The 14203-nt window shown below is 43.8% G+C and overlaps 1 protein-coding gene across 8 annotated transcripts in view; it reads right to left on the bottom strand.

The window, feature by feature from the left end:
• SGMS2 (sphingomyelin synthase 2) overlaps window positions 1-14203 on the bottom strand; it is a 79712-nt gene that overhangs the window by 11768 nt on the left and 53741 nt on the right. For 7 of the 8 annotated variants that reach the window (XM_040626214.1, XM_040626212.1, XM_040626213.1 and 4 more), the window contains exons 2-3: window positions 7975-8675; window positions 4014-4131 (exon numbers count right to left, since the gene is read on the bottom strand). In XM_040626214.1, the coding sequence (XP_040482148.1) occupies window positions 4014-4131; window positions 7975-8429 (573 nt within the window). In that variant the 5' untranslated portion in view covers window positions 8430-8675. Of the gene's footprint in view, window positions 1-4013; window positions 4132-4916; window positions 5539-7974; window positions 8676-14203 lie in introns of those variants that run through there. The other variant, XM_040626217.1, reaches the window with a different exon arrangement.

Below are 14203 nucleotides of genomic sequence, written 5' to 3'. Positions count from 1 at the left end.
CAATAATGACCCTTTTGGGCAACTGGCCCCTGAAGCAAGCCCAGTCCAGCCATCATGGTGGTTAAACAGGTGGTGAAGACAGGTAGTATGCTGCCCAAGTGGATGCAAGGGGGTGAAGGAGGGGAGGATGAGTACAGGTAGATGGAAGGAGGGTCTGGGAGTACAGAAACTCAGCCTCCAAAGCAAGTGGAAAACCATCCTGTCCAGTACAGTAGGAATCGGGGCAGGACTCCTTGCCTAAAACATCACTACTGGGGAGCCTGGAATCTTCCTGATTAAAAAAAAATTCATATGGCTCTAGAAAGCTTTCTGGTATTCCGATGACCCATATAAAAAGTGCAAACACACCACGACTGGTTGGTAGTTGAGAACAAGGCTCTGCAAGAGAAAACAGTATAAACCAGGACGAGAGGGTAAGGTAAGCAATACCTTTCTTCAGAAGTCTGCTTGGGGTGAGCCCAGGGGGCAGAACCAGAACATAGATATTTTATCAAGACTTGATAGTCCTGGGGCGCCTGGGGGGCTCAGTCAGTTAAGCGTCTGCCTTCGGCTCAGGTCATGATCTCTGGGTCTTGGGATCAAGTCCCGCATCGGACTCCCTGCTCAGTGAAGAGTCTGCTTCTCCCTCTGCCTTTCCCCTCCACTCTGGCTCTTTCTCTCTCAAATGAATAAATAAAATCTTAAAAAAAAAAAAAAGACTCGATAGTCCTTACACCAACATGCCAAGTAACAGGTGATCCTGCCTCGAAAAGATAGGCTCTGGAAGGCAGCACAGAATCCACACCTGAGGGAGGGGAAGCACCGCTGACCGTTGCAGGACTCACTTGAGGGGCAGCCCAGGAGAGGTGTACTGAGCGCTGCATGGAATAACGTGACGTGCCCTTGATGTGGAAGACAGACCTTAGCTGTGCTTTATCAGATCAATCACAGCCCCGCAGGAACTTCTTACCACGGGGTTGGTACGAACAACTGTTCACACTGAGCTCAAATTAGCAAGTACATATGCTGCCCAACCACTGGGTTTCCAGGTTAAAAGGATACATTATTCCTCATTTCAAAACCCTAATATATATTTTTTATCTGCTCACCCATCCCAACTCAATACTCTAATTTTCTAAGGGCAGAAACACTTAAAGCCATCAGTCCCTTGACCCGGGATTAGATGGACCCAAAGGTCTAAGCAGACCAGAAGCTGAACAATTGTCACACTTGTCTTCTCCCCTCTTCCTTTCAGCAGCTAGGGCAAATGGAGATTTCTAAAAGCCCTGGATTCATTATGCCTTTACAGAACAGAGGAAGCACGCTCGCTTCTTGCTCGGTCTTTTCTCAGTTCTTAATTCCTCGATCCTCTCATTGCTATCTATCCTAGATGTCAATTCATGCTCAGTATAAATGCTAACTAGCACCTCAAGAAAGGGGGAGAAAAAGGAGGGTAGAAAGAAAACGGGGGAGGGTGGGGGAGGCTAATGGTGAGAGTTGGGATTAATGTTTTGTTTTGTTTCTAATTCTGTTTTGGTTCACTGGGACCCCCATTACTCACCACTTAAAGACTCTAGTTCCTACTAATTTCCTCATTTTTCAGACACCATTCCACGCCATGACTGGGTACAGAATGGAAGATGTAGCCGACTAGGAGGAGAGGCCTCGATCACAAGCACCAGAGCGGACAGGTGCTCCGCACTGTTAAGGGCTCCTGGGGCTGTCGCCTCCGCACGCCACATTCCACAAGTACAAGACAGCCCAACCCGGCTGCTGCCCGGCCAGAAAACTCACCCTGCACACTGTCCCTTCAGTTCAGAAGAAAAGTCCTCTGGGCACCCAAGGCCAGGAAAGCTTTCTCAGGGAAGGGACTAGAGCTATCCCAGCCCAACATTCTTACACGTGGCAACATGGGTTTGGAAAGCTCAATCATTTCATGCAAGCCCTAATAGCAGGGCCAAAATTTATTTCAACACACTTCTCCGAACACAGATTTTGTGACTGCAACCCAAAACTCGGACTGGTGGGCTGAAGCGAATTGTAAGCAAAAGACTGAAAGTGAGCCCCAGGACTAGACAGGGGAGAAGGCAGCTGGGAAAGCAAAAGCCGAGGGTTTCCCCGATTTTGTGAGATCACGGGTGGGGCCTGTCTCCACTGAGGAACGAGCTGTACTAAGCAACAGGACTATGTCTGACACCCTCCCACAGAGAGCGGCTTCAGGACCACGGTCGCGTCATCGCTCACCCCCTCGGGGGGCATTCTAGCCAGCCGGGAACGGAGGAGGCAGGTAGATAACCTAATGGCCTCGCAACCGCAAAAATCCAAGGAGCACTCAAAGCCCGTAGCTGGACCACATTTAGAGCACAATTCTGACTCCCGTTCTGTGACACCACATCACCCCCAGGCAAAGTGATTTGTGTGTGTGTTTCACCGAACCCTTACTCAGGCAGCCACAGCCGGCCCGCTTATGCGGCAGGAAGGCGTCCTGACAACTGACCGTGGGGGCTCATTAGTCAGGATGCTCCCGGAGCTCCCACTGTATGTGTAGCCTGGTCAGCCAGGGCTACGTCTACTGATGTGGCTTCTGAAAATTGCAACACTTTCAGGGAGGATGATCTTTAATTTACTTTCTTTCTGTAATCATAGCAATTCATCTCTGCAAACCTCATCCATTACCGGGATGGGCTTGCCTTCTTTTCTGTGCCCACTTCTTCATTTAACACACAGCAATAACCCCTTAGAAGTGTTTATTACGTTTCTGAACTTCTCCCATGCCTTAAATTAGTTTCACTAAAAATCGGCCAATGTTTAAATTCAATATGTACACTGTTTTAATTAGAGATACTTTCTGCTTTGATGGCTTTGGAAAATTATAGCTTCTCCAAACCACACCTATATTTGGTGAGGGAGACTGCTGACTTCCTTAGAACTACTCTATTTTTCCTTCCACCTTGGACATCTGCTTTGTGTTCAGTAAAATATGGTGTTAGACTTCATTCCCTTGTCCAGAAAGCACATGATTTGTAAGTTTCCTTTTTTTTTTTTTAAATAAACGAGGGCATATTGGGGTCGAAAATGATGAACAGCTCTCTCAAGAAATGACTCTACCTGGAGAGGCTATAAATCCTGCTTCAGAGAGTTTCAGTATTCATTCCCACAACGTATCCCCGCAAAAGGCTACTCTGTCTTTCCATTTGCTAAAAACTTTGGGGTCATCCTTGGCTTCTTTCTCTTACGCTCACATCCAACTTATTAGCACATCCTGTTGGCCTTCCCTTCAAAATGCATCCTGAACTGAATGACTTCTCCTCACTCCAGTGGGCCGCAGGGAGCCTGGGGGGCCCACGGCCTGTGCCACCTCCACCCTTCCCACCTCTACTCAGCCACACGGGCCTCCTGCCATCCCTTCGGTCCACTGTCACTAAGCTGCTTCCTTGGCCTGGGGCTCCGCCCATCCCCAGGGCTCACTTCCTCACGCTGTATCTCATCCCAGTGCTTTCTTACTACAGAAGCCTTTCTGATCTCTCTCCGAAGTTGCACCTACCCTCGGTGTCCCCATTACCCTTACTCAGCTTTTCTGTTCTTCATCTGGTAGTGACCTGACTTATCATCCTGTTACAAGTGATGCATTTAGTGTTCGCTCATCATCCCTCAATAGAATAGAAACTCTCGAAGAAGAAGAACAACTTTGCTTTGGCCGTTGCTGTGGCTACAGTGCCTGGCCTGGCACATTAACAATAGCTTTAACACTTGTAGAATGAATGAACGCATGAATGAGTACATGAGAAGGCAAAAAAAGCCAAGCTGAACACCCCGCTGTAACTTTTAGTAGCTGAAAATGAATTTCTGAGGCACAAAGATACACATTTTATGAACATATTGGAGTGTCTTCCCTCCAAATCCAAAGAGAAACAAAAAGTATAGCGGACTGCAGTCAACAGCTAGGGAAGTGTGCAAAGAACTTGCCATGCAGTGAGCAGGTGTTCTCGAGTGTTTTCTCCATCCCCTCTACACGCTCACTCAGAGATGCTTACCTTTGGGGCACACTGGAAATGCATTCCAGGCACAGGGAGAGTAGTGACATACATTGTAATACAGCGGTACAGGTATAAAGTTCCAATGATAAAAAAGAATCTGCGTCCCACTATCGACCTAAAGGAAAAACAGGGATAGGTCTCTCATTTTCAGAAACAAGTTGACTCATCGTTCCTGCTCCTCATGCAATGTAAAACCAACGTTTAGCAGAATAAAGAATAATTAATACAGAGTGGCATTAACCGACCACAGTTTCACAGCTCGCACACAGGCTTCTGTGTGAACGGCCCACCCCCTACATTCCAGAAATGAAGGTTCAGCTATTGCCGTAAACGCAGGTGGGTCAGGACCCAAAAGGAATGTCTGTGGGGGGTGGGGAAGTTATAGCGGACTAAGGGTTCTAGACAACAACCTCTCCTAAAAATAGGTTCTCTTTGCTGGAGAATTCAATGAACTGCTCTGTTTCCAGTCAATGCACTGCATTAATAAAACCTTCTCTTGAGAACATATCAAAGGTTTAAACGAGCCACGGTCACAGAGGAATTAACTAATGAGCTAAGGTGATATTACATAATTGGACACATAGGGAAATGGGGCAACTAATTTAACCTGAGTTATATAAGCAAGGTTTATTTGGAGACCATCCAAAAGTATTTTCACAACTTGGGCATGAACTATTTTGTCTATGACTATACAGATTTTCAGAGAACTAGATTTTGAAAACGTCCAAAGTACCCTTATGCCTTTATGGACATTTAACGGTGAAGCACTAACTTGATTAGTTTACTCTTATTCTACTCAACCTTGATCCAAAAAAGCAAAACAAAACAAAACAAACCCCACAAGCACTTTTATACTTTCTATCTTTTGGTGGAGACCGTGGTCTGGACTAACATTAGTACCTGTCCTATACCCCCGAGTCCTCACTCCAAGGCAGTGGTTTCCAGTGGTTTGACTTGGTGCACACTGTCCTCCAATGGGAAAGGCTCTGCCCGTTTGCATCACTGCCTCATAGGTGTCTGACTGGGCTTCCAGGGTTCTGGCTCTCCTTATGTCCAGCGAAGATGACAACTCGTTTTCAGCTGTGTAATTAGGGGTGGGTCTGTAAACTCTGGGCTCTGGGGAGTCAGAGATGGGGGGGGCATAAAGCCCCTAGAATTGCTAGTTAACTTCCCTAGCACATAAACTATATTCCTATAGGTCTGTCATTTCAGAGCTCCCAAACTTTCAAAACTAATACCCATCAAAGACTTCTGGAAAACTAGGCAGTTTCAGGCATGTAGCATATTTTTAGTTTTCTCCAAGACTGTGGTCTGACGTGGATCAAAGTCTAATTCAGGTAACTGCTGGGACTTCTAATTTACAGAACTATGTACGAATATAATTTTAGTTGCCTGTTTCCAGTAGCTATTTTAAGAATATTCCAGAGTTTCTGGGGTCAAAATATAGAGTAGAAAACTACCTAGACTATTAAATGAGGGGTGCCTGGGTGGTTCAGTCACTTAAGCGTCTGCCTTTGGCTCAGGTCATGATCCCGGGGTCCTGGGATGGAGCCCCGCGTCAGGTTCCCTGCTCAGCGGGGAGTCTGCTTCTCCCTGACTCTCTGCTGCTCCCCCTCCTCTTGTGCACTTTCTCTCTCAAATAAATAAAATCTTTAAAAAATAGACTATTAGATGAAAGTATTTATCTAGTGCAAGACCATTTCTTTCAAAGGCTTGCGATACTAACTCTGCCTTTTCTAGCACTGAAAAGGAATGGGTGATAATCCATGCTGAGTCCCTCCATTTGATTAAGTGAAAAACAATTCATTCTTTGCTTCAACCTCAGACCCAAAAAGAGTGTTGAACTGAGTGCTCCATGCTGTTAGACAAGGTGAAGTAATAAGCAGGAATTATTCTGAGTCAATTGTATTCATTCCAGCATTCTGAGTTCAGCTGTACTCAAAACTGAAAATTAACTTAGAAGGAAAATGTACACTCTGAAACCTTATTTAGAAGAATAACTACGGCTAATGATTTTTTTCCTGCAGCCTTGAAGGTGCTTTAACAAGAGAGAGCAAGTAGGATTTCTCATTCAGCTAGGATGTTCAAAACAGGTTATAACAATTATTCTACTAGTTACTAAAATGATACAATTCTACCTCAAAAGTTAAAAAAAATTTTTTTTTAAATTTCCCCAATGAATTTCTGATGGTGGGCTGTGACCAAAACAGTAAATATCATTAAAATGTGTGGCCAGCTATGCGACCACAAGTTTGTTTATTCGTTTGTTTTTTGGGGGAGGAAGGGGGAGAGTAAGCGGGTGAGAGAGAATCTCAAACAGGCTCCATGCCTAGTGCAGAGCCCCACCAGGGGCTCGATCTCATGACCCTGGGATCATGACCTGAGCCGAAATCAAGAGCTGGATGCTTAACTGATTGAGCCACCCAGGTGGCCCCCCCCCCCAAGTTTTGACCTGGTAAAACCTAAGGTGCTCAGGGAGGGGCAGTTCATAACAGCTGTCCAGACGAAGATTCAAACAAACTGAGACTGTGCTTCTAGGTAGAAGCCAGCTACTTACCAGACGCTGGAAAAGGTCTCTTTTCACATGTATATATGAATAAAATGATGGTCTAAATTAAGGGAGAAAGCAAACACTTTTGGCCTAAGTAGGCTCTCTTATTTTCAGTGTCAACTGTAGACACCAAAAAGAGAAACACTAAAGCTCAAAACCCTATTGTTTGCTTTTGGCATAAAGCATACCATAACTCAACACCTTTGGCAGCAAGAAGCTCTAGTAAAAGGCAGTTGACAGCGGCGGTTTACTTACCCATACTGAGGAGAACGTTTAGGAATGACTTCAGTCTGTGCAACAAGCTTCCAAAACTGCAAACTTGAATTTGGGGAACTCTTGAGCAAAGAGAGACCGAGTTCTACTCTCAAAGCAACAAGCAATTGAAAGTACAGTAGAGCATAAATTCTCTCTTCTAAAAATGATCTTGTGGCATTAATGCAGAAATCCCATTTGTGAATTTTTGAACAGTATCGACTAAGTTAGTACACATTACATTTTCAAAAGCCTCCGTTTATGGGCAATGTTTTGATCCAACTTATATTTTAGTGATTTAATTGCTAGAATCTTAGTAGAGAACAAAACATCTGAAGGGTAAGTGAGATGAAAAGGGAATTGAGGGGCCTTGTTTTTATGGCCTAGCAGTCAGATTTCACAGGGAAGCAAAAATAACCACTTCAGAGCTATGTCCTATTTTTAAGTGTCTTTAAAGCAAAAGTACGTGGCTTTACTACTTCCTGACTGCCCCTAGTCCAAAACAGGGAGACTGAAACCCGTCAACCCGAGGCTCCTTTGTGGTGCTACGGCCAAACTGGACAGCACGATTACTTTAGAAACCTAACACCCAAACTGCATGGACCCACGTCTAAATTCAGTTTCTTCAACTCCTGTGACTCGATCGCCAACAGGCAAAAGAAAAAGAAATGTACAATTTGCAAACTCCTGAACAGAAGCAAACCACAAAGAATGCTATTGACTGTAGACCAATATAGTCATCACATAATGAGTAATAGAGGAAAGTTCCCCAGCGACTCCATTCCCCACCTGTTAAAAGCCTAAAATAACAAAAGCATGATGAAGTGAATGTTGTTCCTTTCTAAGCCTCTTGATTTGTCACGCAGATACCATAGCACCAAGTTGCCTGAAATCAGGAATGCACCTTAAACTCTTCAACCTTGAATCACCAACCACCGGACATCTGTAGTACCCTTATGGTTACCTCTCATACACAGTTGCTCAATAAATGCTTATTTCCTCAATACGGTAGATCCTTCAGTTGCTTCCTGTCATCAAATGCCTGGATAGGACCACATTTATCAGACAAAACTGAGGAAGACCATTTCAATTACACATCTACCCCCTTAAACACGAACGTATGGCAAGCCCCCCCAATTGAGTAGACCTACTTACTTGTATCTCAGAAACAGCCACTGGGTGATCCATAATCCAACTAATATAATCCCATTTATTTCTGATACAGAAAATGCCCATTTTACCCGATCAATGTAATCAAAAAACTTGTCTGGTAGTGGGGGGCTGAGCTCCTTGGGGGGCACCCTTTCGTGTACAACTGTGATCATGACAGTTGTTAGGACGAGGTTGAAAAGAGCATACACGAAGGCGATGCCTGTTTTCCACCACTCCAGGGGAAATTTGTTCCTGGATTCAGTGGGCATAGCAATTTGGATATAGTCCGGGTACTTTTTGGTGCCCTTTCGCAACCCATTGGACAAGCTCTTAGGTTTATTGTTGCCATTTTTGTTTTCTTCTTCGACAGGCTCCGCAGGTCTTGTGTAAGTATTTGCAGGATCATTGGTTTGATTTTCCATATGTTCTTCAAGTTTTGCTGTCTCTATAATATCCATTGTCCCCCAGTCTTCAGATCAAAAAGGAGATGGTAAAGTTCTTGTTTTTTTGTGCAAACTTAACTTTTTGAAATCCTTCTATTTCCGAGATCCACATGGATTCCTATAACTGATTCTGTTTCCCAGCACAAAATGTAGAAGGTAGCCATCTGATTACTGTTCCCTCCACGTAGCTGCCTGCGGTACGCTCGCCGCTTTCAAGGGAGGAAGCCAATTTTCTTTCTCCCAGACGTGTTGCTATCCCACCTGCAAAAAGAAAACAAAAACTATGTTTCAGACACTGCTTGTCCAATTGTCAACCATCCAAAACAAAAAACATTATCAAAATAAGGAAGCAAATACCAAAGCCATTTGCTTTATAAATCCATCGTCAGAACATGGTTAATGCGGTTGAGATGGAGTTTATTTGTAAGATGCGGAGTTGTTCTATCTTGGAATTCTTGTCTCTTTTTGAGCCGATGTCAGTATAAATAGGAACATTTTAATAATCAATTCCTTTAAAATTTCTTTAAATAAAAGTCAGGACCCAACTTTGCAAAGCTTTCATCAGACACTATTCCTTGTTGCTAACCATGAAGTCATAATGAGCTAGAACCTCTCCAGAGGTCACATCCCTCTTTCCCAAGACTGCAGCTTTTCTAGGAACCCGCAAGAACACAAGACTGGGACGAGCTGCTCACTGAGTGACTGTCACTCTCCCCATTGGCCAACGAGTCCATTTTTTAATTTCCTCCCTTAAAAAACTGGAGTCTTTTTAAGCGACCACTTTCAGATTCAAGAACCACACATTCAAGATACCGAAAACCGCACTGCCACCGTTTACCCTTGGATCCGTAGACACACAAGCCTGACACGGGAGAGCGGACAGCCTTCCAGATAATGCAGTGAAAAGACGCACACAGCCTGGGCTACGTCTCCTTGAGGGATCGCACGCTACTTGTTGCTGGAAAGGTAAAACCCCGCAGCTGGCATGGTCAGTCAGCAAGGAACATTCTGAGACCCCACCGCGACATCTCCCAGCAGCCGACGCCCCGAGGACCAGCTCCGGGCACTCACTGCGACACCCGCGAGGAGAGGGCTTCGGCGGCCGGCTGCACAGAGCCACGGCTTCCTGCCACAGGGCGGCTGCACCAACCCTTTATACTCGGGGCAACAGGCGCCAGCTGTTCTCAATTTGGGACAGCAGTCTTTCCGCGCGTTGCAGAGCGCAGCCACCTGAAGAAGCGTCGACCCTCGTAATTAGCCCCCGCCCTGAGTACACTGCACAGCTTGAGCGGACTTCTCCACTCGGTCAAGGCCGCCCTTTCCCAGGAACGTCAGGAAAACACAGGGAGGGGAAATTCAAAGCAAGCCTTTATTTAAAATGAAAGAAAGAGGGGAAAAGTAAGCCTTTATTGAACGAAAGCAAAAGGGGAAAAGCTAAAACGGCACAGTCAGTCCAGGCAGGGTCTGCGGACAGCACGGACCACAGAGCGCCCACGGGTGTGGACCCGCCCGAACAGCCCAGCGCGGGAGCTCCGGGCGGACCAAAAGGAGCTCACAGAAACCCCGCTGACCTGAGCACCCCCGAAGAGCCTGCAGCCTAACTGAAGACACAGAACTCAAGGCACAAAAAACTACTGGGGACTGATCACTAGATAAAAATGGAGTTTTCTGGGCGTCTGGGTGGCACAGCTGGTGAAGTGTCCGACTCTTGATTTCGGCTCAGGTCGTGAGCTCCCGTCATGATCTCTGGGTCCTGAGATCGAGCCCCGAGTCAGGCTCTGCACTCACTGTGGAGTTCGCTTGCAATTCTCTCGCTCTCCCTCCCTCTGCCCTTCCTACTCATTCCCCCACCCCCAAATAAATCTTTTAGCAAAACAAAACAAAACATAGTTTTAGTTGTATCCCTGTTCTCCTGACAAGATGTGTCTACAGAGAGGCACTGTCCTTTTCTGGGGAAGTGAAAGCATGAGGAGAGTTGACCTGGAGAGAAATGGAGGGTCACTGGAGGATGGAGACGGGCTAAGAGGTATCGCTGAGAAGTGGACATCATACTTTTCTCTGGTCTCTGTGAAAAGCCACAGACACTAATACACGAGAGCAGGATGAGAAGGGACCAGGGCCCCTCTCACAAACCAGGATTGACAGAACTCTTTGTAGTACCCTAGCACAATGTTGTGGGAAGGGTAAGTATAGCGAAGAGATGCCTCAGTAAGATATTCGCGAAAACAAACCTTTGACACCATGGATCACCACTTCTAACATAGATGCTAAAACACTAAGCCGGCCATTGACTGTCTTCACCAAGTGTAGGCTAACCCACGCACAGCATCTTACCAAACTCATCAAAATTCCCTCCAACTTTACTACTCTACATCTGCTCCTCGCCTGGTGTTCGTATGTGAAAGAAGCCTGTGATTTTTGAAGCCCAGGTCCACTGGTGGACATACTGGCAGTCTTTATAAGGTAGCTATCCAGTTCTAGAACATAGAATCTAGAACAGAAGAAAATCCAATTAGTTACCTGTTTGGTTTTTTTTTTTTTTTTCTCCCTAAGAGGAAGCACTCAGCCACCCACCTCATGGGACAACTGTGAGGATGACTGAAATAATTAATCATGAAGAGCGTTGTGCTCCGGGGAGCAAGAGCACTTTGTGAGTGCAAAGCCATTTATCGTCATTAGTAGCAGGATTGATATTTTCCTTGGGATTTCATTAAGGAGACTGAATATACAAAGCCCATTTATCCTGTGTCTACCAATCTTGGGCACGATGATTGTCATCAAGATGATGACGACAACATATTCATCCCTATGGTGATCCTTTCCTACCAGTAAGTATCTGGGAAAGTGACAAAAGCCACAGTAGTTTCTCTCGATGAATGGCAATCCCATTAGTTCATTTGTTTAGGGTACTAATGCCAGAGCACGAGGCAGATGAAAAGCTTTCCAAGTCCTCTTGCATTGCAAAATACCAGAAGCTAATCTAGAGAATATTTTAAAAGTTAAAGACCTCTATAGACTAATCTTCCTTTGAAGGCAAGTGCAAAAACTCCGACACTGTTAGTACACTGATATTGTTAGGTTTTTGGGGGGACGAAGGACCATGTACTCCAGAAATGCAAGGAAGGTTTCCAATTAGGAAAGGGCTGTAATAAAATATAAACATATGTAAATAGAAAAGATATGATTATCTTTTTTTTTTTTTAAGATTTTATTTATTTATTCGACAGAGATACAGACAGCCAGCGAGAGAGGGAACACAAGCAGGGAGAGTGGGAGAGAAAGAAGCAGGCTCATAGTGGAAGAGCTTGATGTGGGGCTCGATCCCATAATGCCGGGATCACGCCCTGAGCCAAAGGCAGAGGCTTAACCGCTGTGCCACCCAGGCGCCCCATGATTATCTTGAGTGAAGTCAAAAAAGGCATTTGATACAGACCAATATCCACTTGGTTTTGGGGGTAGAAAGTATTCAATAAAGGGAATAGAAGTACCTATATAGAGCCACATTCTTCAATGCCAATAGCATATCATATGTGTGCCAATATCTACTCTTCTTTCCATCCCTAAATGAACTTTAGAATCTTTTTTGTCAAATTACAAGAAAACACATTATTAGTTTGTTTTATTTCTATCGCCTCTGTTTCATAAAGGGTTTGATATTACCATATTCATACATATGTTAGTCATTTCCCCTTAATAATCTCAATAGCATTTTACCTGTTAATTTGACAAAATGATTCCAAGATTCACAGTGTAGGCATTAGGCTACATTACCTTAAGTAATAATGGGGTAATGGCACCCAGTTATTCTATTTTGAGCATATCCAAAGGAAATAAGAAGGTACACAAAATATTCCTACGAGTATGTTTTCAACAGTCATTTATAAGAGAAAATTGAAAATAATCTAACATCCAACAGGGGATTAGTTAAATGAATTATAGTTATCATAACATAAAATACTATGTTTTGATATAGTAACTATAAACGTATGAGACAAGTACATAAATACTACATAAGAAGGATGCATTATCCAATTAAATACAAACTTAGATCTGAATAGGAGATGAGGAATCTCAATAATTCACATCAGAGGTTATGGTTTTTAAAAAGTGGGAAAGGGGCCATGTGAGAGATACTCAGGCTGTCAGAAAAGGTACAGTGTGAAACTCCTCGGCTGTCCTGACCCAATGCTCACTGACGGCAGCCTGGACCAGAGACCGAGTGTAGACACGAGCTCCAGTCAAAGGGCTCAGAAGTGCTTTACTTGCTAGAGTTTTGTGCCAGCGTCATTGTGCATTTGCAAGTGGTTAAGAAGACATATTACATATGTAAATATAGCTTAAAAATTAAGGAAATTTATCTAAGCTTATATATGGATTTTAATGTTTAAAAAGAGGTCATCTGGTGAAAAAAGAAGTTAGACACTGACGAAAGAAAATGTGTTTAACATTGCAAGTTGGAATTATGAATAAAAGAAATTTATACATGGAGCTCAAAAGCTTAGGAAAAACTAGGTCTTGAAACAATGTTATTGAATTGAAAATCAATGGAAACCAACACCTGGTAAGTTTCTTCACAGACATAAAAGCTTTGCCAGACTTAAAAACACTTAGTTGTCACCATAAAGCCATTGAAAAGTCAAGTTGTAGAATAAAACAGTCACATGTAGTTCTCAGAAAATACTACTTATCTAATTAATCCTCATTATAACCCTAGGAAGTATTTTAAAGAAATTGAGATGAAGTGAGATGCTTGAGATCAGACAGGTAGAAGGAGCAGAGCCTAGACTGGAACAAGCAATCTGACCTCAGGAGCCCCTATTCTATTCCTCTTTTTAAAATATTTATTTATTTATTTATTTAGTTAGTTAGTTAGTTAGTTAGAGAGATGGGGTGCTGGTGGGGAAGGGAAGAGGGAGAGGGAGAATCTAGAATAGACGCTGCACTGAGTGCGGAGCCCGACCTGGGGTTGATCTCACGACCCTGACATCACAACCTGAGCCGACGTCAAGAGTCAGACCTTAACCAGCTGAGCCACCCAGGTGCCCCAGGAGCCCCTGTTCTTACTGGCACACCACCACCTCCAGTGCCATTACATGTAAGAGGTCAAAAATATAGTCAGCAAATAAACAAATGACAATCATATATGAGCTTTCTTTTTTAAGAAGAGATATGTAAATACATAGGAAAATCCCCTAGATAACATCAGAGGCATTTTTAAATCTTTCTAATTTTGCAAAAATTTGTATACACTTAGAAACAAATTTAATATATAATTTACCCCTCTTGTGGGAGGAGGAGAAGGGGAAAGTCACCAATTAAGTATTTCCCATTACTCATATCTACTGTTTAACTATAGTTATTGTTACTAATAAACTACCATTTAAGTTTATATCACTTTATATTAACAAGATCCATTTTAGCTAAGATACTGCATGCCCATAAAGTTTTTTCAGAGACCAAGACATCTTAGCTTTTCTTAATTAACAATCTTAGAGCTGGGGCGCCTGGTTGGCTCAGTCGTTAAGCATCTGCCTTCGGCTCAGGGCGTGATCCCGGCGTTATGGGATCGAGCCCCACATCAGGCTCCTCTGCTATGAGCCTGCTTCTTCCTCTCCCACTCCCCCTGCTTGTGTTCCCTCTCTCACTGGCTGTCTTTCTCTCTGTCAAGTAAGTAAATAAAATCTTTAAAAAAAAAAAATCTTAGACCTTAGCTTGCTTATAAAATTCCTCACCTAAAATAAGTAAGTACTAATGTGCTTGCAGTAAACAAGGGTATCATTATCAATCAT

This window comes from Ursus maritimus, unplaced genomic scaffold, assembly GCF_017311325.1.
Source record: "Ursus maritimus isolate PB19 unplaced genomic scaffold, ASM1731132v1 scaffold_11, whole genome shotgun sequence".
Lineage (NCBI taxonomy): Eukaryota > Metazoa > Chordata > Mammalia > Carnivora > Ursidae > Ursus > Ursus maritimus.
Note: the sequence above shows the minus strand (reverse complement) of the source record. Positions and strands in the feature narration are given on the sequence as shown.